The sequence below is a fragment of the Syngnathus scovelli genome, chromosome 21 (genome assembly GCF_024217435.2).
Source record: "Syngnathus scovelli strain Florida chromosome 21, RoL_Ssco_1.2, whole genome shotgun sequence".
Taxonomy (NCBI): Eukaryota; Metazoa; Chordata; class Actinopteri; order Syngnathiformes; family Syngnathidae; genus Syngnathus; species Syngnathus scovelli.
The window spans coordinates 9,306,547-9,333,222 of record NC_090867.1 but is presented as its reverse complement, the minus strand read 5'-3'; the positions used below and the strand labels follow the sequence as shown (position 1 = coordinate 9,333,222).

Here is a 26,676-nt window from a genome sequence, read left to right as displayed (position 1 = left end):
CGTGTGACGATATCCGTTTCTGAAAACCATCAAACAAGTGTCAACAGTACACAAAATGCAGTTTTTGAATGATGATTTGACATTTTAGAGCAGAAAGAAAAAAAAAAAACCTTTCTGGCCCAAAATGTAATCACCTGCCTTGTTACATAATGAATTAACTCTCGCTAATCTCATTTTCTGGAAAGCCCAGTTCAATTTCACTGATCACAGCCAAGCCTGATTACCTCCAAACCGGTTCAATCAAGAAAGTACTTAAATTGAAACTGCTTGACAAAATGAAGCTTGTGAAAACCTTGAACAAAATGTTGACATCCAATGAAATTAAAGAACAAATTAGAAATAACGAACGGAAATTGTTACAAAGGGTTTCCAAATGATAAGGAACTCAATTGCCTAGCTTCAATTCATCAATGTGCAATTTGGAATATGAGAGCTGCTCCATTGCCTTTTTCCGTGTTTTAATGCCTTTTTGTGCTCCAACGTGCATGTCTCCTCTGTTAGACAAATAGTCTCATTTTAGAATTAATAGATGAACCAACTCCCCTCAAAAAACAAATCTTCCTATCACTTTCTTCACATGATGAACAAAATTCTAATTTTGTGCTGCAGATTTAATCTTATTTCATCACCAGCATGTCTTACATCAATAGACTCATTAACTTGAACAAGAAATGATTTCAGTCATAATGTGACTTGACAGGGAGATCCTTTGAATATCAAAACATGTTTACATTTTTTTCCCTTTAATTAACTTTTTTTTCATTTTATTAGGTACGTAATGACACGCCCACTGTTATAAAGTTAAAACAAAAAGTTCCTAAGATAACAATAGCTACCAGTAAGCACGTGCATGGAGGGATGGTCCCAAGTCAGCTCCCCTAGCAACGGCCTCATTAATGCAAACATTGCGTTGCTATGGAGGCTGCGACACAATTAGTTCCTCCTCACGCGGTTTGGGCCCAGTGGCTGAATTCCCCAGCGGACATGGACGGCTCACCTGCTGAGGACCACAGACTGAACTTCATAGAAGACTACGTGCTTAGGACTCTCAAAGTCAAACAAGACCGATGGCAAAAATGTTTGTCCTGCCAAGAAAACTTTCAGATTCTGCAAGACTTTCTGGACAAACCGCAGCAAAGGACTTTGGTGGTGTGTGTGACCGCGACAGGATTGCTACAACCCGTGACTAACTTTACATTCCAGTCCAAAAACAAATCGGTGTACTTTCTCAAACGAAGTAAAACCACGCTGACTGCCAAACGTATGGTGGATAACTTGGTGTGCGGTGATTTGTCTCACTCGCCACTAGACCACTTTTCTGCACTGATTGAAAAGGTAACTACTCAGTTACTGGTTCTATTCAGGTATCTGTACATTTGTTTTTGACTTGTAGCAGATATTTGTGATTCTATGAGAGGATAAGTCAACTTCAGATGACTCCTAAGTCATTAGCATGATGCCCACATTCCTTAGTGTGAAAAGAAATTCTCAAGATCAATACTTGCAAGTGGATAATCCACCATTTTGTTGCAGGTTGTCAGCCCACTGCTGTCCAACAGTCGGAACCACACCGAATGGCCTCAGGTGGTAGCCCAAGATGTGAAGAACCTCATCCACTCCCTCAAGAGCAGCGTGTTTGTAATGTCAGGCCAAGTCAAAGGCCAGACACTGCTGCCCCTTTCTGACGCTGCGGAGACAGATAACAGGTAAGCCAAGTGGACTGTATGATAATGCAGCGTATTTTCATTCAAAGCTGTGAAATTTCTCAGGGGGGAAACAATAGATAAAAGCATCATCCACTCCTTGGAGTCAACAGTGATTGAGTGGAGCCATCAGATCCGTGCAGTGCTGATAAAAGAATCAGCGGAGGCTTTGCTTGAAGGCAAACCCCCCACACCGCACACAGAGCTGCTCTTCTGGAAGAACAGGTCAGCAGATCTGTTTCTACGGATACAAAATATCCTCTGGCAACAAATACTTTTAATGCTGTCACAGAGCCCTGGAGTTAGATTATTGTACAACTCTTTTTTGCTCTTGTGATGAGTCACCAAGTAAAAATAGGTATTTGAATCTGTTAAACAAAATGCAGTCATTGTTACATCTCCAGATCATCTTACTACAAAGACCTTTCGAATTATTCATAAATGTTCCACAAGAAGTCAAAGGCATACAAATGTGACCTTTGGTCTTCTCCATTTATTCTGGCCTTGAAGATATGCTGATTTGGAGTGCATTTACACCCAATTAACATCACACAAAGGGAACAAAATGGAGATGCTGCTCGACGCTGTGGAGAGCAGCTATTCTCCCGCTTTTCAAAACATCCGACGGGAAGTCCGGGAAGGTAATTACAGACTGCAAACTGTGAGACTTTAAATATATATATATGTGTGTGTAACCCACTGTTGATTGGGCAGCCTTGGAGGAGGCAAAGGACATCTGTACCTACTTGGCACCACTGCAGCGCCTGTTGGAAGACATGGAGAATGGAGAGTTTTCCCATGTCAAAGGTCAGATCGGCCCCCTGATGCACACAGTGTGTCTTGTGTGGGCCAACTCCGGACACTACAACACTCCACCACGACTCATTCTTCTACTCCAAGAGATCTGCAATCTCCTCATACAACAGGTCAGCTGTGGTATTTTTCAGGGAGTATAGTTTTTTTTTTTTTTTTTTCTGCCTCAAAAGCTTTTTCTGAATGAAGCACCTGTCAGTGCAAGGCTCGCCATAAGTGAAAACAGAGTGCTCCGTTAGTCCATTAAAGACTAGTTGAGGTTATTTTCTCTCCCTTAAGATAAAAGCCTCATTAAAGTTTCCTTGCAATATTTCTTTTCAACACTACTTTTAAAAGATGTGTTGGAAAGGGCTCTTTCAAGAAATGGCTCTGGTTTGACTTGGAAAAAACAGACCACGACTTGTCATGTCAGGTAAAAGTTTTCCAATACAAAAATCATTCTCACTTCTGGCAAAAGAAGGATCTGTTGTATTTTATTAAGACTTGAAATATGATGTAATTGCAGTATGTATCTGGTCTGCCTGTCTTGTTTTTTTTCTGCCAGGCTCGCGGTTATTTGATACCAGAAGAACTTCTCAAAGGCGAGCTTTCTGAGAGTCTTCTAAAAGTGAAAACAACCTTGGACATTTTGGAACTCTTCAAGAGCACCTTTGAGGACCACCGAACCAATCTGAGCCAGTACCAGAGGAATGGCAACTTGGTGAAACCTTGGAATTTTTCCTCTTCTTTAGTCTTCTCTGGACTTGATAGCTTTCTCGACAGACTCGTGTCCACGCAAGTAAGTTTGTTCAAAGAACCTTAAAGTGTGCTTTTATATTTGCATCAATTTCTTGTTTCATTCTATCTACCATATCAGGATATCCTTTTGGTAGCAGTGGACTTCTCGAAGCTTGAGAAATTAGAGATTGGAGGTGTTAGAGGTCGAGCGCTAAGCCAACAGGTCCACCAACTCCACCAGGAGTTTATGGATCGTTTCAAGAGCTTAACAGAGAAGCCCTACGACTGTTTGGACCTCGACAACAAGGTGAGGAGTACTTCACACAGCTCAGTAGGCTCCTGGCTGCGGGCCTAGCTGTGGTTTCTGCCCTGCAGGAGTTTGAGAAAGACGTCCGGGACTTCAAATTGTTAGCCGATGACACGGACCGGCGATTAGGAGCCATCTTCTGTCAGGCCTTTGACGACGCTTCAGGATTGGAACATTCCTTCAAGGTAATGAACCCGCTCTTTGAAAGGCATGGACATTCTCATGATCTCCATTTCTGCAGGTTGTGGATATGTTCAGAGGCTTGTTGGAGCGTCCTTTGGTAGCTCAAGATGCTTTGGACAGATACTCATGCTTAGTAAGCATGTTTGACAAGGATCTGGACAACTGCAAAGTCCTATACCAGGAACGTATTAAGCTTGCAAATGATCTGAGTAAGTTTTAAAAGTCAACTAAACTCTAAACTAAATTCTAAATTCATTGAGAAAGTTTTTTGGCACCACTTGAAAACTCCTCAGCGGGTGAATTTAATGAGTTTTACACCGTGGCGCCCAACAATCATGAATATAGAATATACTAACCGTGTAGCACAAAGGAATATTCAAGAAACGTACAGGTGACAATAGCTGCTAACCTCTTTTTTGGCTTCAATTTGGAGGACTAATGCATACCCTAATGAAACAATGCATATATAATTATACTCCGACTATAAATAGCAGTAATATACTACTCCACCACAGGTTCTGCTCCAGTGAATAAGAATATGCCAGCAGTAGCTGGAGGGCTGAGATGGGCCCAAGAGCTGCAGCAGCGCATGCAGACACCCTTCTCCAAATTCACACTCTGCTCCTACCCGTGAGTGGCCTCTCATCTCCACAGACAACACGTAGAGCAAATAACGACATTGCATATTTGTGTTACCCATAAGAGCATTTCCATAATCTCATTTTGGGGAAATTCTCTGAGCTAGGTGCCTGGAGTCAGCACAAGGAGTTTGGGTCGTGGGGAAGTATGAGGAGCTGATGCAAGAGGTTGACAGGTTGGAGCATCTTATTTTCCGACATTGCATAACATGTCATATAGCTGGGAAAAAGATATACCTTGTAGATGTTTGCTGAACCTATGGCGGAATATTCACTTCTCGAAAAAAACAAATCACATCTCAATTTCCCAACAATTAGATTGAAATTGCGTTAGCCAATCCCAAATTGTCGTACGGAACGCTACCCAGCAGCCTCATCTGCTAAATATACGAGATGTAGTTAGTTTATGAAGCTGCCCACGTGAAATGCGAATGTAGACGTGCAGCTCCAGGCGTGATTGATGTTCTCATTACTGGGGCAGTGCTCTGTAGATGATCTCACAGGAGTCTCATAATCTCGCATGCCCTGTCGCCACTCACCGATGCCAAGTGAGAAATGGCCTTTTAGACCACATTTAACATCAAAACCTGCACGATAAATCATCTCATTGAGGGCCACCGTCGCTGCTATGAATTATGAAAGAGCCAATAACAGCAAGAAAGAGCTCTTCTGTTCCTCCGTTTGTCTTTTGCTTCCAATTCTTTACACTAACCACGTCAAGTTGTCATCCATCAAGGTTTAATCGTCACACTAACATTTCAGGGGGCCGCCGTCTCTTTTTGACTTTACATCTTTACAATGTGACACATTACATTGTCCGTTCCTGGAGAGAACACGTTAAGGCAGACTGATAAGAGTTCCATCCTAATGATGCTTGATGGTTTTAATAGATATTCATTTGTCTCTCAGCTTATCCCATCGGTCGCTGAGTCAGTGAACCAGTACAACTCTATTCATTATTAAACAATGAATAAATAATAGCAACGTGTTTGTCTTTCATGATCTCTATACATCCTATTTAACTCTCATTCGACTTGCTGTTATATTAACAATCATAGGTGCAAAGCTTCCACTCCTGATTGGGCTGGGCATCCTTACACATGAGTCCCCAGTGACAAAACGCTGCATGATTTATGACCATTACCAAGACATTGGATTGCTTCTGTGTCTGCGCTGCCACTATCAGGAAATGAAGCTCACGGCAGAAATCCAATAAGGAGCACGCTGAAGTACTCGTCATAATAGTTGCTATTTACAGATTGACATCGCCGTAGTACGGAGGCCTGACAAATGAAGCGGTGTTTATCCTCATGTAACCTCCAGCTGCCCTCCCCTAAGCCTCCATTTTGTGCTGCCCAGCCGTTTGCACTTCTGTGACTATTTTATTCGGAATGAGAAAACAATGTTCGACCACTGCTTTGGTGCCTCACGTGTCCATTCTTTCAGATACCGCATCAGCCTGTACGAGACATGGACGAGGACTGTTGACAGCAGTTGTCATTGCAACCTCAGCCTCCCGTTAATCTGCAGAGACGGATCCTCGCGACTGATCTCGGTCAACTTTAACACCCAGGTTGACATGAATCATTGCATGCACATATTCTTTTTGTCAGTAGAACATTTAAAAAAAAAATGCTTCTTCTTTAGCTTGCATCTGTGTTGAGAGAAGTGAAGTACCTGGAGGCCACACAGACTGAAGTGATTCCCGACACCGCAGTGCAGATTTATGCTAGCAGATGGCACTTGTGGCAGTTTGTGGCCAGCCTGGAACTTGCTGCAGGACGATACAACAAGGTCAACATACGGTTTGATTTCACACAAAGGCAGCAGGGTGTGCTACTGGTCTGCATTACTTTCATAGCTTATGTTCAACTTTTTTTTATCAAAACAAAATGTATGGGGCTGGAACACATTAATGGCATTGCCTTTCATTTCATTGGGGAAAGATGATTTGAGATATGCTCACATTTACATTACACCATTCTGATCAGTTGTTGCTCTTATAAATGAATCATTTCGTTTTGATAACTGAGTGTTTTGGAAGAATAAAAAAGCAATTTGTTAAATCTTATATTGCCTAATACGATTTGATCAGCTTTATGAGTACCACACATAAGAGAAAGTCACAATGCTGCTAGGAGCTAAAAACTCAATTCATTTGATCTTCTTCCCTCGACCACATATTTTAGATGATTCAGTCTGTGCTTGATGTGGAGAATCCACTCCTCCAGAGACAGCTCAGTGATATTGATACCCAGCTGAGAAAGGCTGAAGAGAGCCTCAGTTGGAACAGCCAAGGTGTGACCTTTTATAGAGTCTTCACCCCAAAAAACATTTACTCAAAGTTCTTTGCTATTTCTAGGCATTTGGCAGTACATTCAAGAGTTGCGGGATTCCATCTGTGACCTGGAGAGCCGACTGCAAAAGACCAAAGACAATGTGGAAGAGATCCAGAATTGTATCAAATCCTGGGCAAGACCATTGTTTGACAGGAAGGAGGGGAAAAAAGACACTTTGCTGAGTCTGGACGACCGGGTCGAAAGGCTGGATCGCTTTTATTCCATGATACGATCGACAGGAGATAAGATTCATTTCCTCACCAATGTAATGAATCGTTTTTATTCTACTAAATTGGTTAGCAATTTGGTAAACATAGTAATTGTGATTTTTTCCAATTTCCTCTTTTCAGAGAAATCTTGAGCTTTTTATGTCGGATCCTTCCTCAGATGATTGGAAAGCCTATGTGGACTATATTGACGACATGGTCATTGATGGATTTTATCATTGCATAGAGTGTTCACTCAAGTTTTTCCTGGAAAACACAGGTAAGCTTTTCCGAAATCTAGTGTAGAAATTATCCAACATATCACTTTTTGGGGAGGAATAAAAGCAATAAAACCAATCACTCCACACAAAAAGATGAAAAAATGAACCTGGGCAATTATAGCTACTTTTTAAAATCTTTTATTGACCTTTGTGAAAGTTGTTAAGACTCTGTGAATCAAGTCTGCAATTTCCTGAATTCCAAATGCCAAAATATTTCATGAAAGATCAAAATGTAATTGACTGGCTGAAACAGCTTCCTTTAAGATATTTTTTTTCAGCGATTTTGCAGTATATGTCACTCGGGTGTTTTATTGGGAGCGGGGAAGAGATAGATTTGTACTGTCAAGATGGACGAGGATTCATTTTAGGAATTATTGCTAGACTTCTGCAACTGTGTCCTTCCTCTCATTGTTTCCTCACCGCTACTATATTGCGGTGAAACTGTAGACAAACAAATCACGGCCATTGTTTTGCATTATTTTTAAATTTTGGGGGCGATGGTTCATATCAGGTTAATTTTGAGGACGTTCTGAAATGAGATTCCACAGAACAATATAGCAGCATGTCAGCAGAAACGGTATATGCTCCCTGTGGCTTTGTGAATAGAATATTTCTCGATTCAATAAACTGACCCCTGAGTGTGTCACTGAGCTGATGTGAAGCTACCCTAGAAATGCTGAGAAATGAAAACTTTTGTACCTTACAATAACCACAATATGAATATTTAAGCTTTTGAATCCATTTCAGCCAAGGTCTTTAGAGTTTGTCTGAACCCATTTTTAAACGATGACTAAAACGTGTGACAGAAACCAAAAACTTATTTTCTTAAAACATCATCATTAATTGTGTTGTATATATTTGTAAAGTTCCTTAACATAAATAAAAGTACTCTGCTATTAATATTTAATCTCGGCTACCATTACCCTCTGCATTGTCAAAATGAAATGTTTCCCTAATTTTGTATCAAAGTATTTTATTTATTCCAATGTGGCCTAGATGAAAGAGACACTATAGTACCCCTGTTTGAGGCCCAACTGGATCTCAAAGTTCCTCACATGGTGTTTATACCATCTCTGGAGTATGGAGAAAGAGCAAATTTCCATGACCTGGTGGAGAGTCTCATCAATGATGTGTTCAGAGTGTCTTCGTTGGTGCCACGCCTCTCCCAGCACAGTTCTTTTCCTCACTACCAGGTAGGTAGCGTGACCTTCACCACTCCAAGATGGTTATGAACAAGTTTCAACTCTGACCCTCTACCAGGCTGACATGGAAGACATGCCAGAGTTGGCAGATATGCGTCTTCTCCTCATGGATCGTGTGCAGAGCGTCATGACCACTTGCTGCATTTTCCGGAATTCGTTGGAACGCTACAGTTACCTTTACATAGATGACAGGAAGGAGTTCCTGCACCGGTTCCTCCGATACGGTCACGTTCTGACCGACCAGGAAATGGAAGATCTACTTGAAGATTCTATCCCAGAGAAGCCACCGACATTGGATAACTTTAAAGATCAAGTGGATAGGTGAGTGCTTGTTCAATTTCTGCAAATAAAGGTGTTTTATTATTTCTGTTTCATCCAAATGATGAAAGAATGGATTCTAAATAGTGAAAGCCCTACAAATCATTTTACATTTTGATGTAGGTATGAGAAGATCTACAATGAGGTGCAAGATCTGGAGCCAGTCCACGTATTCCATGGCTGGATGCGTGTAAACAGCCGCAGCTTGAAGTTTGCCCTGCTCAACACCATCAAGAAATGGAGTTTCATGTTCAAACAGCACCTTATTGATCATGTCACTAACAGGTTGAGTACAGTTCAACAATACTACATCGACTTTGCCATGCCACGTACATTCTTCCGCTTCCTATTTCACCATTATTATAATTCTATTGCGTAGTCTATCAGAACTGGAGAGTTTCATCATCATGGCTGAGACTGGCCTCAGCCAGCAAGTAGAGGAAGGAGATGACAAGACCCTGGTGGGAGTCTTGGGCCATTTGCTTGCTGTCAAGGAACGACAACACACAACAGATGGCATATTTCAGCCATTGCGGCAAACCATTACTTTGCTCAAAGATTACGAGCAGGATCTCCCTGACGCTGTGCACAAGCAGTTACGAGTAAGGCTCACTTGAAATCTTTCGGCTTGAATGGAACAATTTCCATCTTGGCTGTCTCTTTGTCTTCAGGAGTTGCCCGAAAAGTGGAGCAATGTGAAAAAGAAGGCCATGCAAGTCAAACAGCAAGTAGCACCTCTGCAAGCCGTTGAGGTTGCCACTTTGCGAAGAAAGTGTGCTTCATTTGAAGTGGAGCAACACACATTCCGGGAACATTTTCGCAACAATGGGCCCTTCAGGTAACAAAGACGGCTTTTGTCAAAGGACGTGTCCTCTGAGATAATGCATATGCATTGTACGCTGTGCTTCCAAATTAATTGCTTTTACACTGGACCTCCCACTTGCTTGGACTTCAGTGTCTTTTTATTAGGAGAAATTAAATTGGAAGACATATAGTGATTTCATGCAAATGCAATTTATTACAGGATTTCAGTCGGGGTGGGTTCAAACTAGGGATTATGGATAGAATCATAATCACGATTATTTTTATTATATTTATTTAACAGCATATATTGAACATGTTTTTAAAAAAACACTCTCCTGTTAAAAATACGGATAAGCATTGGTTATACACATTGAGAGGTTTTGATTTCGTTTTCCATTATCTTTACATGAATGTCACCTTTCTCTGCTTCCTCATTGGTAAAGGACTGTTATCGAGAGGCTCGCACATCTGATAAGGATAATTGAATCTTACAATAATGATCATTAATTCTTTGCTTGAGACGCTTAGTCATAATATCTAATTGTCGCATTAGTTACGTGTGTAATTGGTCCGCTAATAGCGGCGTGATTATGTCTTGGAAGTCATTTTTAATTTGCGATGAGGAAACCTGCTCTTGTTATGCTGCAGGTTTGCCAATTATACAGGGCCGTTATGATCAAAACAAGAGCCGGGGTTAATGTCTACCTGTTTGCATTCATTCAGATTTGACAGCGAGAATCCACACCAGATGTTGGACACATTTCACTGGCAGATCCAGGAACAGGAGGCAGAGATGGCCTCCCTGGTGGAATCCGCCAGCTTGTTCGAGGTGACTGTCTCGGAATACAAACAGCTACGCCAATGCAGGTGAGATTCAAAAGCACAATTCGATGTCAAATGTGGCACTAATGAGCAATGAAATCACTGACCCTTATTTAGATGTGCACTCTGAATATGGTTGGTTTGACTTTATCTCGTGTCATTCATCCCTGAGGCGTGAGGTGGGCTTGCTCAAGGAGCTGTGGGACATGATCACGCTGGTGGAATCCGGCATGGCCGAATGGAAAATGACTCCCTGGAGGAAGATTGATGTGGAGGACATGGAGTTGGAGTGCAAACGCTACTCAAAAGATATTCGAGGGCTGGATAAGGAGGTGAGGAGACGAATCGGGTGGTGTACTGTAACCTAAAGGTGTGAAAAGTATTGTAAATATGGAAAGACTTCAATTGAAGCTACAAATGCTCCCTCATTTCTTTGTAGTCAGTAATTTCAATGCCGCAGCAGAAAAACAAGTTGTTTTCTTGCCCTTCACGCAGATAATCAATAGACAACGTTTGATGTCGAGTTACTCGAGGAGCTACTATTAGCTGAATTAAGCTATGGGACTTTAAAGTCAGGTTTATTCAACCTCACATGGATAAACAAAATCAAACAAGGCTTTTTTTTTTATTTCCTTTTTTGACACTTGTAGATGAGAGCGTGGGAGGCCTTCACAGGTTTGGACAGCATGGTAAAGAACCTTCTCATTTCCCTGAGGGCAGTAGCAGAGTTGCAGAATCCAGCCGTACGGGTTCGACACTGGCATCAATTAATGGCTGCTACTGGAGTTTGTTTTAACATGGACCAGGTTTGCAATCTGTTTTGACTTATTGATTTTTTTTAAAATTATTATATGTATTTTTTTTAATTTATTTATTGTTTTTATTGTATGTTGTAAATATTCTTTCATAAAGCAGCAGTTGGAGAGCTAATTTGTCTACATACCAAACTAAATAATAATAATGAATCCAATTCCAGGGTTAAACCTTAATTATCCACTTCTGGTGAAGCGCAATTTGCTGAGCGCTTTTAATATTTTACATGATGACGGGCCAACCTCAGTGTTTTTCCTGTAAATGTTTTTTCACATTGTACAGCCTTTGAAGCATTACAAAAAAAAGAAAAAATCCCACAGTGTAAGGGTACAAAAGGTTAATTGCTATTGTGTACAGGAAACCACTCTGGCTGATCTGCTGCAACTGAACCTGCACGCTTTTGAAGAGGAAGTGAGAGGGATTGTAGACAAGGCTGTGAAAGAGCTGGGAATGGAGAAAGTTCTTTCGGAGCTCAACTCCACATGGACAGGTCTAGTGTTAGTTTCCACTGTTGGCGCTTTCCAAAAGATGTCTTCTATTGACATGATCCATTACAGGTATGCGGTTCCAATACGAGCCACACCATCGTACCGGAATCCCTTTACTGCGTGCAGACGAGGAACTTATCGAGACGTTGGAAGACAACCAGGTCCAACTGCAGAACCTGATTTCTTCCAAGTACATTGCCCACTTCTTGGATGAAGTATCATCTTGGCAGAGTAAACTCTCTGTGGCCGACTCTGTCATCTCCATCTGGTTCGAGGTGCAACGGACATGGACTCACCTGGAGAGCATCTTCATCGGCTCAGAGGACATTCGGTCACAGCTGCCTGAGGTTAGATTTTCGACAATTGCGTGGATTATTTAACAGCTTGAACTCTGAGATAAAGTTGTGTTTTTGAAGCAAGAATTTATTAGTCAGCATACTGCTAGTAGAACTGTGGTTACTTGACTTTTTAATTGCTTCCATGATGCGAGCCTCTACCCAGATGTTTATTATTATACCTTTAATTCTCCCTCTCTCATGTGGAAAACTAAATCCCCTGGCTGTGCTCCCTGGTGGAATTTGTTTTGCAGGACTCTAAGCGTTTCGAAGCGATTGATGCCCATTTCAAAGAGTTGGCTAACTGGCTGCATCAAACGCCCAACGTTGTAGAGGCCACCAATAAACCTGCTCTGTTTGACAAATTGGAGAACATCCAGTGCAGGTGATGCTTAAGACAACGTGAATGCTTGTGTCTTTTTTTTTTTTTTTTTAAATCTCTTATGATGCAGTTGGCACATGAATGCATAAATGGATTGTCTTTTCCTTTTACAGGCTGTCCCTTTGCGAAAAGGCTCTGGCGGATTATCTGGACATCAAGCGACTGGCATTCCCTCGCTTTTACTTCATCTCTTCAGCTGATCTCTTAGACATTCTTTCGAATGGAACCAACCCACACCAGGTGGCTGCTTTATTATTTGTTGGTCTGTTCCAACTTGGGGGTGGTGGGGAGGTCACCTTTTTTCCACCTTTAGCTTTATGGCAGACTAAAAATCATGCAAAAAAAAAAATAGGTGACTTATGCAAAAGTTATTTTCATGACTCCACTTTCTAGGGAATGTGAAGTTTTTTCGGCAAATAAAATGGACAAGCCTGGCCACATAGCTACACACAAACTTCACCGACCTTTATTTCTTGACTTCAAGATGGTGCAGTCCAGCAAAGATTTGACTCCATATGAAAAAAAGGAGGCGGGGCTATGATTTTTGGTGGTGCAATCCCGTGAAGGAACCACTTGGAAGACTCTGGACATTGAGCTTTGTGAATCTCCACCAATGGAATTCTTTTGTGTCATTATCACTGTGTACATTGCACCATCTGCTCCAGAGGCTCAGCTTGTGATACTGTTCACGCAGCCGTTGCCAGGTTACAGTGCCTGTACCCAGATGCGACTATCATCATTATTTTAGCCACTGCAGTTTAGACACTATGCATGTCCACTGGAGAGTAAAACATAACCTTCATTCACAACCCTCAAAAAAATATTTCCCTACGAGTGAAATCAGAAAAGACCCAAAAGTCGGATATCTGTCCTGGTACCTGATATGATGACATTTTATTTTCTATAAGAATTTTCAATTGGTTCATCAGCATTCTGAGTCAGCTTCTCGTAGTACTGCAAGCTTCCACGCTGAGGCAATGTTGCTCATGGTTTTTGGAGGAGGCATTCTCATCAAGTCTCTAAATATTTTCATTGAATCTATTTAAGAGGATGCACACAGCCTGACATGGCTTTCTATTAAAAAAACAATGGCGTAAAATAGCAATGACTCTGTCTGTGTACCTTGAGTTTTTCATTGTCTGCATTTTTCAGGTCCAGAGGCATCTGTCTAAGCTATTTGACAACATGGCGAAAATGGAATTTGAAGTAGATGAAAAGGGAAATCCTTCTAAGACCGGCCTGGGCATGTATAGCAAAGAAGAGGAGTATGTCCCTTTTAATCAGTCCTGTGACTGCTCTGGACAGGTAAAAATCCACTTCTCATGTCTTCATGTCTTGTAAATGTCTTCTAGGCTGAGTTAAAATTTGATGAGGCAATTATTACAGAATGGCTGTATCTGCAACTTGTGTAACAATAAATGCAAGAAGCCGTCAAACCGCAGCTATATAAATACTCACACTTCTATGCACAACAAGGTCTCCAAACAATAACCCTAACCCAAAGAATGTCGTCATTTCAATGTGTGTTTTTGTCGTATAAGGTGGAAGTGTGGTTAAACCATCTTCTGCAGAGCATGCGCTCCACTGTTCGTCACGAGCTGACCGAGTCAGTGAGCACCTATGAGGAGAAGCCCAGAGAGCAGTGGTTGTTTGATTATCCAGCTCAGGTGAAACTCGCACAAAATTACATACACGTGTCATCTAACAAGAGTTTTGTGAAATCATTCTGTTCTTACCAAAATAGGTTTTGCCTGACGATGCCAGAAAGGTATTCATTATCTGGCAAGCTGTTCTCTAGATCAGATAGATTAGTAGAGTGTTATCTATATGTTCTATCTAATGACCTTGTTTTATCAAAAAATGACTCATACCTCAAACATTAATCAGATAGATTAGCAGCAAAATGTATGTCAGGCATTGCTTTTTAAGTCCTAAGTAGGGAAAGCAGTAAGAACCAAGGTCGTACCTTTCAGCTAATGACTTGTACATTTATTATAAACCTTAGTCTTATAAAAGACTCGTGAAAATGAATTGGACCAACTTTATTTTGGATTTGATTTGATCTATTTTTTATTTTTTTTATTTGATTGCCAAAAAGGCGCCTATGTATTGTGCATCTTTATACTGATGTAAAATCAAGAAAATTATTATTCAGCCTGACATGTAATATGAAATCTCCAGACTAATCTATGAATCACGTCTACCGTTTTAATGCTGACCTCCAAAATAGAAATGACATCATGGGTTAATTATGTGACCCCAACCAAAAAAATAAAATAAAAAATAACACACACACGGAATGAGTTAGCGAATATTTGATGATGTGATTAATTTGCATCCTTACTAACCAGAACACTCCTGCCCTTTTCTTTGGCCCGTTTTTAATTCAGGAGACTATGACTTATGAATACAAATTTACATCAGCTGATTTATTTTTGCATGGAAAGAATGTTACTCAAATAACATTTTCCATTCCTCTACGCTTGTATATAAGTATTTTTTTTTAAATTAGCGCTAACCGGAATTAAATATCTGTACTAGGCTAGCAACCATGTGTTAGTATTTATTGAGTCTTGTCATTGTTCATTCAAAAAACACTCATGATTGGGTGCTATTAACTTTGTCTGGAAGTGCAGAGAAGCTCTAAAAGCATCATTTATATGCAAGAGGCATATGGACATACAAGTGATGTCTGATTCCTGTCGCTATCTTTTCATATGGACGGCATATAAATGCGGCAAGTTAATCTAATTTTAAATGCTAATATTTTCATGTCTGCTTTCAGGTGGCACTTACTTGCACTCAGATCTGGTGGACATCCGATGTGGGAATGGCGTTCGGGCGTCTGGAAGAAGGCAACGACAGCGCTCTAAAGGACTATTATAAGAAACAGGTGTCTCAGCTTAACACCCTCATTTCCATGCTGATTGGCCAGCTTTCGCCCGGAGATCGGCAGAAGGTCACGACCATCTGCACTATCGACGTCCACGCCAGAGATGTGGTTGCCAAGATGATTGCACACAAGGTAAAGCGCAAGAGCTAAAGGGAAAATGAGAATCCCAAAGTTGAAAATTGGCCTCAGGAGAAATGGAGCAACATTTTGTCTTTTTTTGGTATCAGGGCTGCTGAGGACAGAAGTCCCAAATCACTGAATTGAAGCCATAGTGCAAAGTGAATCACAAGCATCATGATATTTATAGCTTAGCAGGGATCCCAGATCTATTTAAATAAATCACAATAGTTGACAAGGTCACAAAGTGTCTTCTGAAAAGGAAATGCCCTTGATTTGCGTCTTTTAACAAGACAACGCTGTCATAAACAAGCAGGGTATTGGCTCCAGGCCAAGATTAGAATTTTGGAGATAAGAATGGAAACAGAGACCTAATGAAAGTGTGGACTAATAAAATCTTATTTTCTCCTCTTGTATTTTCAGGTGGAGAATTCTCAAGCATTTGTGTGGCTTTCCCAGCTGAGACACCGTTGGGATGAGAAGGAGCGCCATTGTTTTGCAAATATCTGCGATGCCCAGTTCCGCTACTCTTACGAGTATCTTGGCAACACGCCGCGACTCGTCATCACGCCTCTAACAGACAGGTACCTTTTGTGTCATGTTTTCTTAGCTCCAATCTAGTATTTCATCCTCCCAAGTACATCTGGTGTCTACAAACAATGTTTGTTATTGTGAAGCTTGTCTTGGCAATTATTATTGAAACAATATGGCTGATTAAAGGAGTCCGGAACCTCTGGTACGGCAATTACAGTGGCTTCAATATACTGCACAATATTTGCGGTTGTATGTTTTCACTAATTCACAATTTGTTTTATATGATACGCGATAACAAAAACAATCCGGTAATCTCCATTTGGATGACAGTAGACATCCATGGCAAGCAAAATCTTTTGGATTGACTCACCTGGGGGAAGTTGACCATTGTTTTGTTTGTTCCCAAGCACATGTTTCCACAGGCTTCCTGATAAAGTGTTTTTTACAACATAGAGATAAAAACCTGCCTGGCGGAGCCATTTGGCAAACTGCGCCGTGTGATTATGCATCTCCAGATCTGCCAGATTGACCGAGCGAGCGAGCGAGCGAGCGGTATTCCATTTGAAGCCAGAATAAAGCCGAAACAATAGGCTTTGATGGCCACAGCAGCCAGTGTAGGAGCCAGCAAGAATGTGCTGCATGCCCTTGCAGAAAGCCACAGTGTTCATTTTGATAATGGACTATGGATTAAGGGACATTTTGTCTTAAGCTTTGATCCATAACTTCAGAAACAGCTATAAGCATGTTTTCTGGTGAGGATAGCCTCTTTCAATTTGTATTTTATTTTTTTTCTCCAATCTTATAAACGTCTTCTCTCCAAGTCTTCTTCAGAGTGACTTGTGATAGCTTCACCTTGTTTTGTTTGTCTTTGTCTGTCTCCGTATTCTCGTTCCCTCTTAAATCCTGATGGAAAATGTCAGGTGAATATGGCGTTGTTTGCATTTAATAGTTTTCACACCGGCAAGCAAAAGCATCCCATTATTAAACAGCATCACCTAAATCATGGGTCAGCACTCTTGAAACTTATTTTTCTGCGTATAGATTGTCATTCTTATCTATGCAATAACAATGTTCCGTTTCACGAGCTACAAACAATGACCTCTTTTTGGAACAGGCCCGCATCAGGCTACTAATGTGGTCCTTGGGGGCAACATGGAGCCAGCAAGCTGTCAGTGACCCATGACAGGGGTGTCAAACTTATTTTTGTCACAAGCCACTTTCTAGATATGGCTTCCTCAATCGTATTGCCACAAAAATATGACTACTCATTTTGAAATCACATCCAGGATAGCAGTTTGTTCAAAATTGCTGTAAAAAAAAAAAAAATTATCATTGAAGTTGCTTTCACGGGCCACGTAGAATGATGCGGCGGTCCGGATCTGACCCTCAGGCCGTCACTTTGACACCTATGGACAAAAGGAATGGCTCTGTTCAATCTATAACAGCATGAGTGATCTTGGCAGCGTGTGTGCATCAATATTTACTGCAGGAGTTTGAACGCTGCTGCATTGTCAGGAATATTTGACTGAAGCACACACAAAGCAGATGCAGAGAAATGCAGGTGTCGAATGATAATTCACCGAGATGTATTGCAGTTTCTTTAGAAATCTACTTAAAAAAAGCAGGCAAAGTCCAGCTTGGGAGAGTTTTGCACATATTTCAAGGGACTGCCACAAAGCTTGTTGGCACTCATATTTGCTTGATACACTGTCTACAGATGGAATCATTTGTCTTCTCCCATTTTCTGTCTGTGTTGATGCTTTCCATTATTTGTCCTGGTCCATACATCATTTATTAAGCGGCAACTCATTAAAATCAGCGCTCCGCTGGTATTGAAGTCAAGCCACGATATGTATCACCCTGATCGATAACGTGTTGATTGTCTCCATCATTTCACATCCATGCCGCTGCTTGCTTTTATTGATATTAAATTGCTTGACTGTTTGTTAGTCCCGACAGGTTTCTCTTGGAGAAGAAATCACTGCTATTGCTAATCAGGCTCTATGCTAATCAACGCACGGAAGCTGATTCTATTATCATATAATGAGGTTATGCACAATGACTGCTCAGCAAACACAGGGAAATTCTTTTTGCTCAGAAGAATACAAATGTCAGGAGTTTATTTGTACTAACACGGCGGGAGTAGAATTGGAACTTTACCTTTCAACATCAAAGTCTTAGTTAAGCATTTTATCACAAGGATTATAACGGGACAGTTGAATTGGGCTGCCTGCAACGTATCGTTACATAATATCTTTTAAAAATGACTTTGACTAAGATTTTAGCGCCTCAGTGGTGTGTTGTCCAGTCATCCAGAAGAACATTTGTGAAATCAGCCACTAATGGTAAACAAGAGAGCTTGGCTTTCAAATGCTATTGGAGTTTGTATCAAAAGTGTTGAGAACTTTACTGCAAATTAGAGTTGTATTTATAATGATTATATATTTATTATGTTGATGTGAAGTGTCCTCTTTTGTGTATGGACTTGACGTTTAGGTGTTACATCACCCTGACTCAGTCCCTGCACCTGACCATGAGTGGAGCTCCGGCAGGACCCGCAGGAACGGGCAAGACGGAGACGACCAAAGACTTGGGCCGAGCCCTCGGCATCATGGTCTATGTGTTTAACTGCTCTGAGCAGATGGACTACAAGGTGAGTCCCCACTTGGATGTGCTGATCTTTCCATCTTTGTCTCTGTCAGCAGTATGCTGCGCATTTGTCATTCAACGTGTCAAGCGTCTTGCCGCCTTTCTTTTTTCATCTTTCCTCTTTTCATCCCACCTTTGGAAGAAGAGCTGATTTGCTCCTACCTGACAGTTATTTCTTCACCGAGCCTTGTCAAAATGCCCTCCGTGCACCCCTGGCTTCAACCTGATTTATTATTCACTCATGTACACCTTCTGCATATAGAGTGGTCAAAGGAGGCATAAACATAATCTTGCAATCCCGCTACCTCCTGCTTTCCTCGACAGGTGCATCATTACAGTATCCCGGCATACAGCACCCCTGGCTATACACATCCCAGCAAGTTGTCAAAGAGAAGTGCTAATATACTCTGGGAGGAACACAGGCTCTACAAACTGACATCAGAGCCCCAACGCTGTTGCTCATATTCAGTTATGCACCGGCATACACATTCTCATAAGCTCACAAGTTGAATCAATCCTCCAGTCAGCTCTGTTTTGCGTCAGGAAAGGATTCCTTTTGGCCTGTAATTGGAGAGAAGTCAGCTGCCTCCTTCATCTTGCTCCAACTAGTCCCTGGAGAACAATTCACAACTCAGAAGTTGATGCTAGAAAAAGTTCAATGTGGGTGGGAAGCATTCTGACCACTTATTTTGCTGTCAGTATCTTGTTGTCTTAGAGTAGCTCCAGGTTTATCTGCTCAGTTCATTTCTGTGTGTTTCAAGAGAAAAAAATATGTATTTGTAACATACTGAACTGTCTAACCCACGGGTGTCAAAGTCAAGGCCCGGGTGCCAGATACGGCCCGCCACATCATTTTTTTGTGGCCCGCCAAGACAAATGATGCATTGGCTTCATGTGTCAATACTAAAATTGCGAGAAAAATGAGTTTGACACCCCTGGCCTGTCCATCTCTATTCATCACCTTGATTCTTTTTGTTGTTGTTGTTTTCATCAGTCTTGTGGAAACATCTACAAAGGTCTGGCTCAGACAGGCACATGGGGCTGTTTTGATGAATTCAACAGAATCTCAGTGGAGGTGCTGTCTGTGGTGGCTGTACAGGTAAGAAAAGAAAATGTCCTCTTCTTGTAAATCTGATTTGTTTTTTTCCAGTTATGGTTGAACTCTGCCAAGGCTGCCTTTACGTCACTGAGTTTGTTGGTAGCATTTATGGACGCAATTTATAGCCACAGCCATCATCTTGTCATGGTCCACTTTAGTGGTCTCAATATTGGGCCTCTGCTTTTTGCTGATGATGTGCTTCTGCTGGCTTCCTCAGGCCATCAATTTTAACTTCAGGCCTTCCTGTGTTCCGTTTGCATGTTCTCCAAGCGTTTGTGAGGGGTTGTTATTTTTGGTATTGTGGCTTTTTTCCCATTTTTTTAAAATAATAGCAACATATTGTAATTACAGCATGGATTCAATCTTTGTTGCATTGATTTAATGGATGACAGTGATATTGATTAATTGATTGTTTGGAATTGTGTTGATTACAGTATGTGTAAGTATGTAAGCATTCATTAATCATCCAAGCAATTGCGGCAAACTTGAGTGCGCTACCAAATCAACTGTGCGATTGCAGTCTGCTAATTTCTAGTTTTGGCAACAAAACGATGTCAGAGATGAGAAAAGGCCTCTGCAATGACAAAATGTTTTGACAGAGCTACGGCTTATGAAAAAATGAAATTTTAAAAGGAACAATTTGGTGGTACAATGTCATCATACCTTTCCTCATAACACATGATCATTAGCAGCTAGTCTTTCATGCTCTCTGTCACAATGATCCAGTCGGCTCCAGTCTTCATCATCTTCCACTTGATAGAAGCTGGTGGAAACCAAAGTATAAATGCGTCTGACCTAGCTCTCCCGTTAGAAGTCAGGGCCTTTCTGCGTTTCAGCTGATGCTGGCTCTTCTGTCATTGCGCATTCCGCTATCTGGCATCAAAAGAAGCCTTTCTTTGTGGTTGTGGTCGCTCTCACGTGCATTCATATCCTGCCTTTGCCCATTTTGACATGATTTTCCTGCAAGTGGAAGGAACACTGTCATCTAGCACTGATAAAGATGCTGATTATGATCTTGTTGATAATGGTGATAGTGCTCCTTAGTCTCTGGCTCATTAGTCACTGGTCTATAAAACAGTCAGTGCTATGCCCTTGCCTTTTCTGTTATAGCTGCAATGAAAGTCAAGCCGTCTTCTCTTCAAGACCCGGCAAGTGAGCGTGGAGAATTTTAAAGAGCCACTGAAATGACTAGGTGTTGCAAGGTTTAATGAATAATAAATCACGGTGCCTTATATGTGGAGAAGTAGAGACCTTGAGAGAGAAGCATCAAACCTGGACTGTGACAGTCAGCAGCAGGCTGTTTCACTGCTTGGCCAGCATCTATGGAATGGGCTACGCCGAGCAAACTGGCACCGTGGCGAGGCGAGCCGCAAATAATCTGCCCTCTTAAAGGAGGAACAGCTACTATGAAAGGGTGATAGCCTCCATTACCAGTTGGCTCTGCAGGTGCTGGGCTGAGTCCCGTATTATGGAAGCAGATGCAAACACAGATGTGACATGGTGAAGATAAATTGGCTAGATTTGAATTTACTCTCAGTCAGTACAGGTGTGTACTCTCAACATGATATATATTTGTTTGCCTTTATCATCTATCTTGATTTGCCTTTTGAGTAATTTAGTGTCCATGATTTTTTTTTCTTAGGATGCTCCCAATTCTCAGATTGCATTTTTGAAATATCGTTCAGTTTTTTTTATGGAACATTTTTTAAAGCTTATGAACCTTCCAAGCGAATCTAATTTTTTTGTTTTGTTGAAATAACATGTAGTGAAAGAAAAGAACTGTCCACTGAAACATCAGTCTGATTATTAGAATTTTGAATTTCCTAATCAATGATTTAAATGAGTGTCCAATAAACATGAATGCGGTACTTTTTTACCAAGTATACTTTGAGAGCGAAACAATCCCACCCTTTCAAAATAAGCCCTTTTGATGCTCCATTTTGCGGCGCGGCAACATTTTTCCCTTTTCCCCATCCTTTTCTGCGTTAATACGAGCGAGTGATCTGTTGCCGAGTAGCACTCATCCATGAAGAGATGCTCCTCCAGCTGTCAACTGTGTTACACTTTTCTACCACAGTAGTGTGAAACTCATACAAGCCTTTTTAAATATATTATTCAAATCTCAAGAAAACCTCGAAACCGTTTTGAAAACCGCCGGAAGAATGCAAATGTTTTTGTTCGATTTCTCAATATATTGACAAGCCAACGTGATTAGTATGCTGTATTTACTTCTTTGTAGGTCAAAAGTATTCAAGATGCCATTCGAGATAAGAAACAGATGTTTAATTTCATGGGCGAAGACATAAACCTTTGCCCAAGTGTGGGCATCTTCATCACGATGAATCCTGGTTATGCTGGGAGGACAGAGCTTCCTGAGAACCTAAAAGCTCTTTTCAGGTTAGTCAACTGTGAATGAGTTAAAGAAAGTGATCCAGAAATGCACGTGATCAACTTGTCTCTTGGATTTGCTCAGACGATGCAGAAGTCAATCGAATCCTGTTATCAAGTGATTTTATATTGCAGTGTTCTTTTCACCTTCTTTTTCACAGACCATGTGCCATGGTGGTGCCAGACTTTGAGCTGATCTGTGAAATCATGTTGGTGGCTGAGGGATTCATCACTGCACGGGTTCTCGCTAGGAAGTTTATCACACTCTACACATTGTGCAAAGAACTTCTTTCCAAACAGGTAGTAAAGATTCATAATAAAAGTGGCATGCTTACATATTTTTTTCTAATTATCCTTCAGTGTTGATTTAAGAAACAGTATAACCACTAATGAACAATCTTTTTTTTGAAGGACCATTACGATTGGGGCCTCCGTGCCATCAAGTCCGTACTGGTGGTTGCCGGTTCTCTAAAGAGAGGCGATCCCAGTCGGGCTGAGGACCAAGTATTGATGAGAGCCTTGAGAGATTTCAACATTCCCAAAATTGTGACGGATGACATGCCAGTGTTCATGGGGTTGATAGGTGACCTGTTCCCTGCTCTGGATGTACCCAGGAAAAGAGACTTGGACTTTGAGAAGCAGGTCAAGAAATCTATTCTTGACATGAAGTTACAGCCTGAGGAGAATTTTGTACTGAAGGTACAGTAAAGCCAATTCTTTGATTGCCTGCTGCAGTGGATTTGATTTTGTTTACAATTAATTCAAAACGCACAAGCGCGAGCTGCTTGCGAAAGCGAGGAAATAGGAAAATGCAATCACAAGATGTCTGAGGAGCGGCAACAAAGTCCCTTAATGGGATTTCATCTTTAACAATTTAGAAAGATATTACAGTTGTGGCACTTTCATTCAGATTTATCTTACTTCTCACCAAAACGTGTTTACGCCTCGTCCTAATCCTCCGATGGGAAAGAGCCATTAGTGTCCAACATGTCTGAGGTCTTGGATGAATTGCGCAAATATTGCAAACGCCACTGCTCGGCTGTGATGAGGCTTCAGGTGCCTGAACTGCCGATCCGATTCCTTTCCTTATATTACCTACTCATAACGCACGCCTCAAAGAAAGCACCTTATGTCAGAGATGGATGAACACAGGGCCACGGAAAATAAGTGCAATTTGCCTCAGGTCAAATAGACACGGAAAACACATAATAACACAACATCAATGGAGGCCGGCCGGCCGGCTGGCTGGCCGGGGCTGCGCCGTACAACTTAACCCTGGCATTGTGTGAGATAGCCACAGGAAGAAGAAAACAAAAACAAGAGAGTTAGGGAGAGAGAACTAAAGCGAGAGAATGGCAATGCGATCAATAACAAGCATCCACCCCCAGAGCTTGAACTTTTACTGTCTTTGTTTGTGCAGCCAACCTTTTGATTTCACGCAACACAGGGGAAAGAGGCAAGGTGAAAGAGACTGCATGCCTTTAGCATTAGCCCGTGCTAGCATTAGTCCCGCTCGCATCAAAGTAGTAATCAACCAGGGCCTTTGAGAGTGCAACGCCACCCGGGCTCTTCCTGAATGGAAATGGATGAGGAGCCCCGAGGAGCAACGTCGATGGCATTGATTGAGCTCGCCATCTGTATATTTGAGTAGAAAATGAGAAGAAAGACCTTTTTATTCTTGCTCTTGCACTCGCTGTCATGTCACATCTGAACTCAACAATCATCAAAAGGATTCAAGAAATGTTATTCGATATAATTGCGAACTCCAGACTTTTGGACATTCTCAAGCAAATGGATTTTGCCGAGAGTAACAATAGTCACAAAATCACCCCGAGAGTGCATTTCAGACTTCAAATTTGAGCTGACATCGTTATCATTCCTCAAGATTGTTGGACCAAAGGTATTCAGTATTGAATAACTACAAGTGGAATGGAGAAAAAGAAAGTGGAATAGTCCAATCAATTATTAAAGCGCTTATATCAGTGACAGATGCATCAAAGCAAGATTATGCTACAGAACAGAGCAAGCCTCTGTCCTTTTCACTTAGGCAGACATGGAAAGTCACTGGTGTCATTCTTTCTAGTCCACGGTGTCAAAGTCAAGGCCTGGGGGCCAGATACGGCCTGTCGCATCATTTTATGTGGCCCGCAAAGACAAATTGTGGATCGTCTTCATGTCTCAATACTAAAATTGCAAATTGTCTTCAGTTAATATACAGATATTGCTAGCAATTTCTATTTCCAATCATCTTTTTAAAATATTTGAAAGTTTTTACTAGCCTGATTTCAAAGCTAGTTCTTCATCAGCTTAGACAGTCATCCTATGTGGTAAAAAAAAATACATGTCCAGTTTTGATTATAATCAAAACATTCCTTTTTTTTATTTTTTTTATTTCTGCCTATTTTGCAAGGTGGTGCAGCTAGAAGAGCTTTTGACGGTGCGACACTCAGTATTTGTGATTGGGAATGCCGGTACTGGAAAGAGTCAGGTGCTGAGGTCACTCCAAAAAACCTACCAGAATACAAAACGTCGACCCGTCTGGGTGGATCTCAACCCAAAAGCTGTGACCAACGATGAACTTTTTGGCATCATCAACCCATCAACCAGGGAGTGGAAAGACGGTGACCAGGGATTCTGTCATAGAAATATTTGTCAAATATTTCAATCACCTTATTTGCGCGTATGTTGTATCTCACAGGTCTGTTTTCTTGTATAATGCGTGAACTCTCCAATATCAGTCACAATGGGCCGAAATGGATCGTTTTGGATGGAGATATTGATCCAATGTGGATTGAGTCGCTCAACACAGTCATGGATGATAACAAGGTGTGACGTTGAAATCATTGGAATATGGACACCCATTTTAGCCCAATGCATGTTTATTAAATGTAGTTCCCGTCTCGCTTTAGGTTCTGACCTTGGCCAGTAATGAACGGATCCCTCTGAACTCAACCATGAGACTGCTCTTTGAGATTAGCCACCTTCAGACTGCTACCCCAGCGACTGTATCCAGAGCAGGTAAAGGATCGTCGTGACGAGTTGGAATTGTAGGAATGTTGCGTCATGTGAAAATGCTAGGATAAGTTACCATCCATGCACATTTAATGGCCAATGGAAACAAAAGTGCATTTTCTTTCCTTCTACATAAATCCAACTTGGAGGCAGAGAGCAATTAAAACCCAATCTGTCCCACTCCCCTCAGGAATCCTGTACATAAACCCAGCAGACCTCGGATGGAACCCTTTGGTGTCAAGCTGGATTGATGGGAGGGAGGTGCAATCAGAGAAGGCGAACCTGACCATTTTGTTTGACAAGTATCTCCCCTCCTGCCTGGATGTCTTAAGAATAAGGTGAGAGATTTCTCGAACAGCTTATTATCGTCAGCACCAAGTACCTTGGCATGTTTAGTTTTCAGCCAATAAGAAAGGATTGAGCTTCTGAGTATGTGCCAACTTGCTGCATTCATTGTAGTTGATTGTTTGACAAAGTAGTGGCATTATGTTTCTCTTGCCTATTTGTTTTTCCCCAGGTTTAAAAAGATCATCCCTATCCCCGACCAGAGTATGATCCAGATGCTTTGCTATTTGCTCGAGTGCCTACTAACACCCGAAAATGCCCCAGCTGACTCCGCAAAGGAACTTTATGAGCTTTATTTTGTTTTTGCTGCTGTCTGGGCATTTGGGGGAGCTTTGTTTCAAGACCAGGTATTGTCTGTGCATATTTATAATATGCTAAAAGCTTTTGCGGTGAAAAGCCCTTGTGGTTTTTATACAACTTTCTCTTTGTTAAAAAACACTTGAAATGTATTTTGAATCCATACATAGAAACTGCTCGCTCCTACTCTACTTTATTTCCTCATCACAGATGCATTTAAATACTAAGTGGTTTTATTGACTGCAGAGTTGGAAGGCAATACAGGCACACACAGCACCAAATAGTTGAGAAAGAAAAATGGAAGGCAAGGAACTGTCAGTCACAAAGTGATGAGGCTATCTGAAGCTTACTGCCATCTTTTCATTTTTCCCAATTTAACCGCTATGGTGGTGCGTCTTTTTTTTTTATTGCCTTTATTTGTATTCACATACGATTGAATGAAACGCGTGGATGCGTATCTACGACAGGGAAAGGAAGTCATTTTAGGATATTGACTGAAACCTCCTGTCTTTGTGGGAATGAAGCTGGTTGACTACAGAGTGGAGTTCAGCAAGTGGTGGGTGGCAGAGTTCAAAAGCATCAAGTTTCCATCCCAAGGCACAGTGTTTGATTACTACATTGACTCCGAGAGCAAGAAGTTTGAACCCTGGTCCAAAATGGTGCCCGTGTTTGAGATGGATGCTGACACTCCACTTCAGGTACATGACATTTGTTCATGTTGGAGAAAGAGAGGCACAGTGGATGTGTTTGCTCTCCTCAGGCTTGCTTAGTTCACACAGCAGAGAGCATTCGAGTCCGTTTCTTCATCGATCGTCTGCTGGAGCACCGCCGGCCTATCATGCTTGTCGGGAACGCCGGCACCGGCAAGTCTGTCCTGGTCGCCGACAAACTGACGTCACTGGATCCTGACAAATATGCCGTTGCAAATGTTCCTTTCAATTATTACACCACATCTGCAATGCTGCAAGGTATGCATGTGGATATTCGAGTA

General features: G+C 41.5%; 1 protein-coding gene across 1 annotated transcript in view; it reads left to right on the top strand.

Annotated features, from left to right (window-relative positions):
* Positions 1-966: 966 nt before the first annotated feature.
* dnah9 (dynein, axonemal, heavy chain 9) overlaps positions 967-26,676 on the top strand; it is a 64,565-nt gene continuing 38,855 nt past the window's right edge. Inside the window, 43 exon segments of the mRNA XM_049759658.2 lie at positions 967-1,335; positions 1,534-1,928; positions 2,214-2,344; positions 2,418-2,629; positions 3,061-3,294; positions 3,373-3,540; positions 3,609-3,725; positions 3,782-3,932; positions 4,239-4,353; positions 4,469-4,537; positions 5,808-5,934; positions 6,009-6,155; positions 6,551-6,659; positions 6,724-6,965; positions 7,051-7,186; positions 8,184-8,380; positions 8,448-8,710; positions 8,831-8,992; positions 9,087-9,309; positions 9,379-9,545; positions 10,235-10,378; positions 10,506-10,665; positions 10,984-11,139; positions 11,504-11,636; positions 11,704-11,981; positions 12,224-12,354; positions 12,465-12,591; positions 13,504-13,656; positions 13,893-14,018; positions 15,137-15,376; positions 15,785-15,945; positions 18,392-18,548; positions 19,539-19,643; positions 21,883-22,040; positions 22,193-22,331; positions 22,443-22,730; positions 24,442-24,652; positions 24,730-24,857; positions 24,941-25,049; positions 25,234-25,381; positions 25,561-25,735; positions 26,210-26,383; positions 26,446-26,653. Coding sequence (XP_049615615.1) covers positions 985-1,335; positions 1,534-1,928; positions 2,214-2,344; positions 2,418-2,629; positions 3,061-3,294; positions 3,373-3,540; positions 3,609-3,725; positions 3,782-3,932; positions 4,239-4,353; positions 4,469-4,537; positions 5,808-5,934; positions 6,009-6,155; positions 6,551-6,659; positions 6,724-6,965; positions 7,051-7,186; positions 8,184-8,380; positions 8,448-8,710; positions 8,831-8,992; positions 9,087-9,309; positions 9,379-9,545; positions 10,235-10,378; positions 10,506-10,665; positions 10,984-11,139; positions 11,504-11,636; positions 11,704-11,981; positions 12,224-12,354; positions 12,465-12,591; positions 13,504-13,656; positions 13,893-14,018; positions 15,137-15,376; positions 15,785-15,945; positions 18,392-18,548; positions 19,539-19,643; positions 21,883-22,040; positions 22,193-22,331; positions 22,443-22,730; positions 24,442-24,652; positions 24,730-24,857; positions 24,941-25,049; positions 25,234-25,381; positions 25,561-25,735; positions 26,210-26,383; positions 26,446-26,653 — 7,525 coding nt within the window. The 5' untranslated portion in view covers positions 967-984.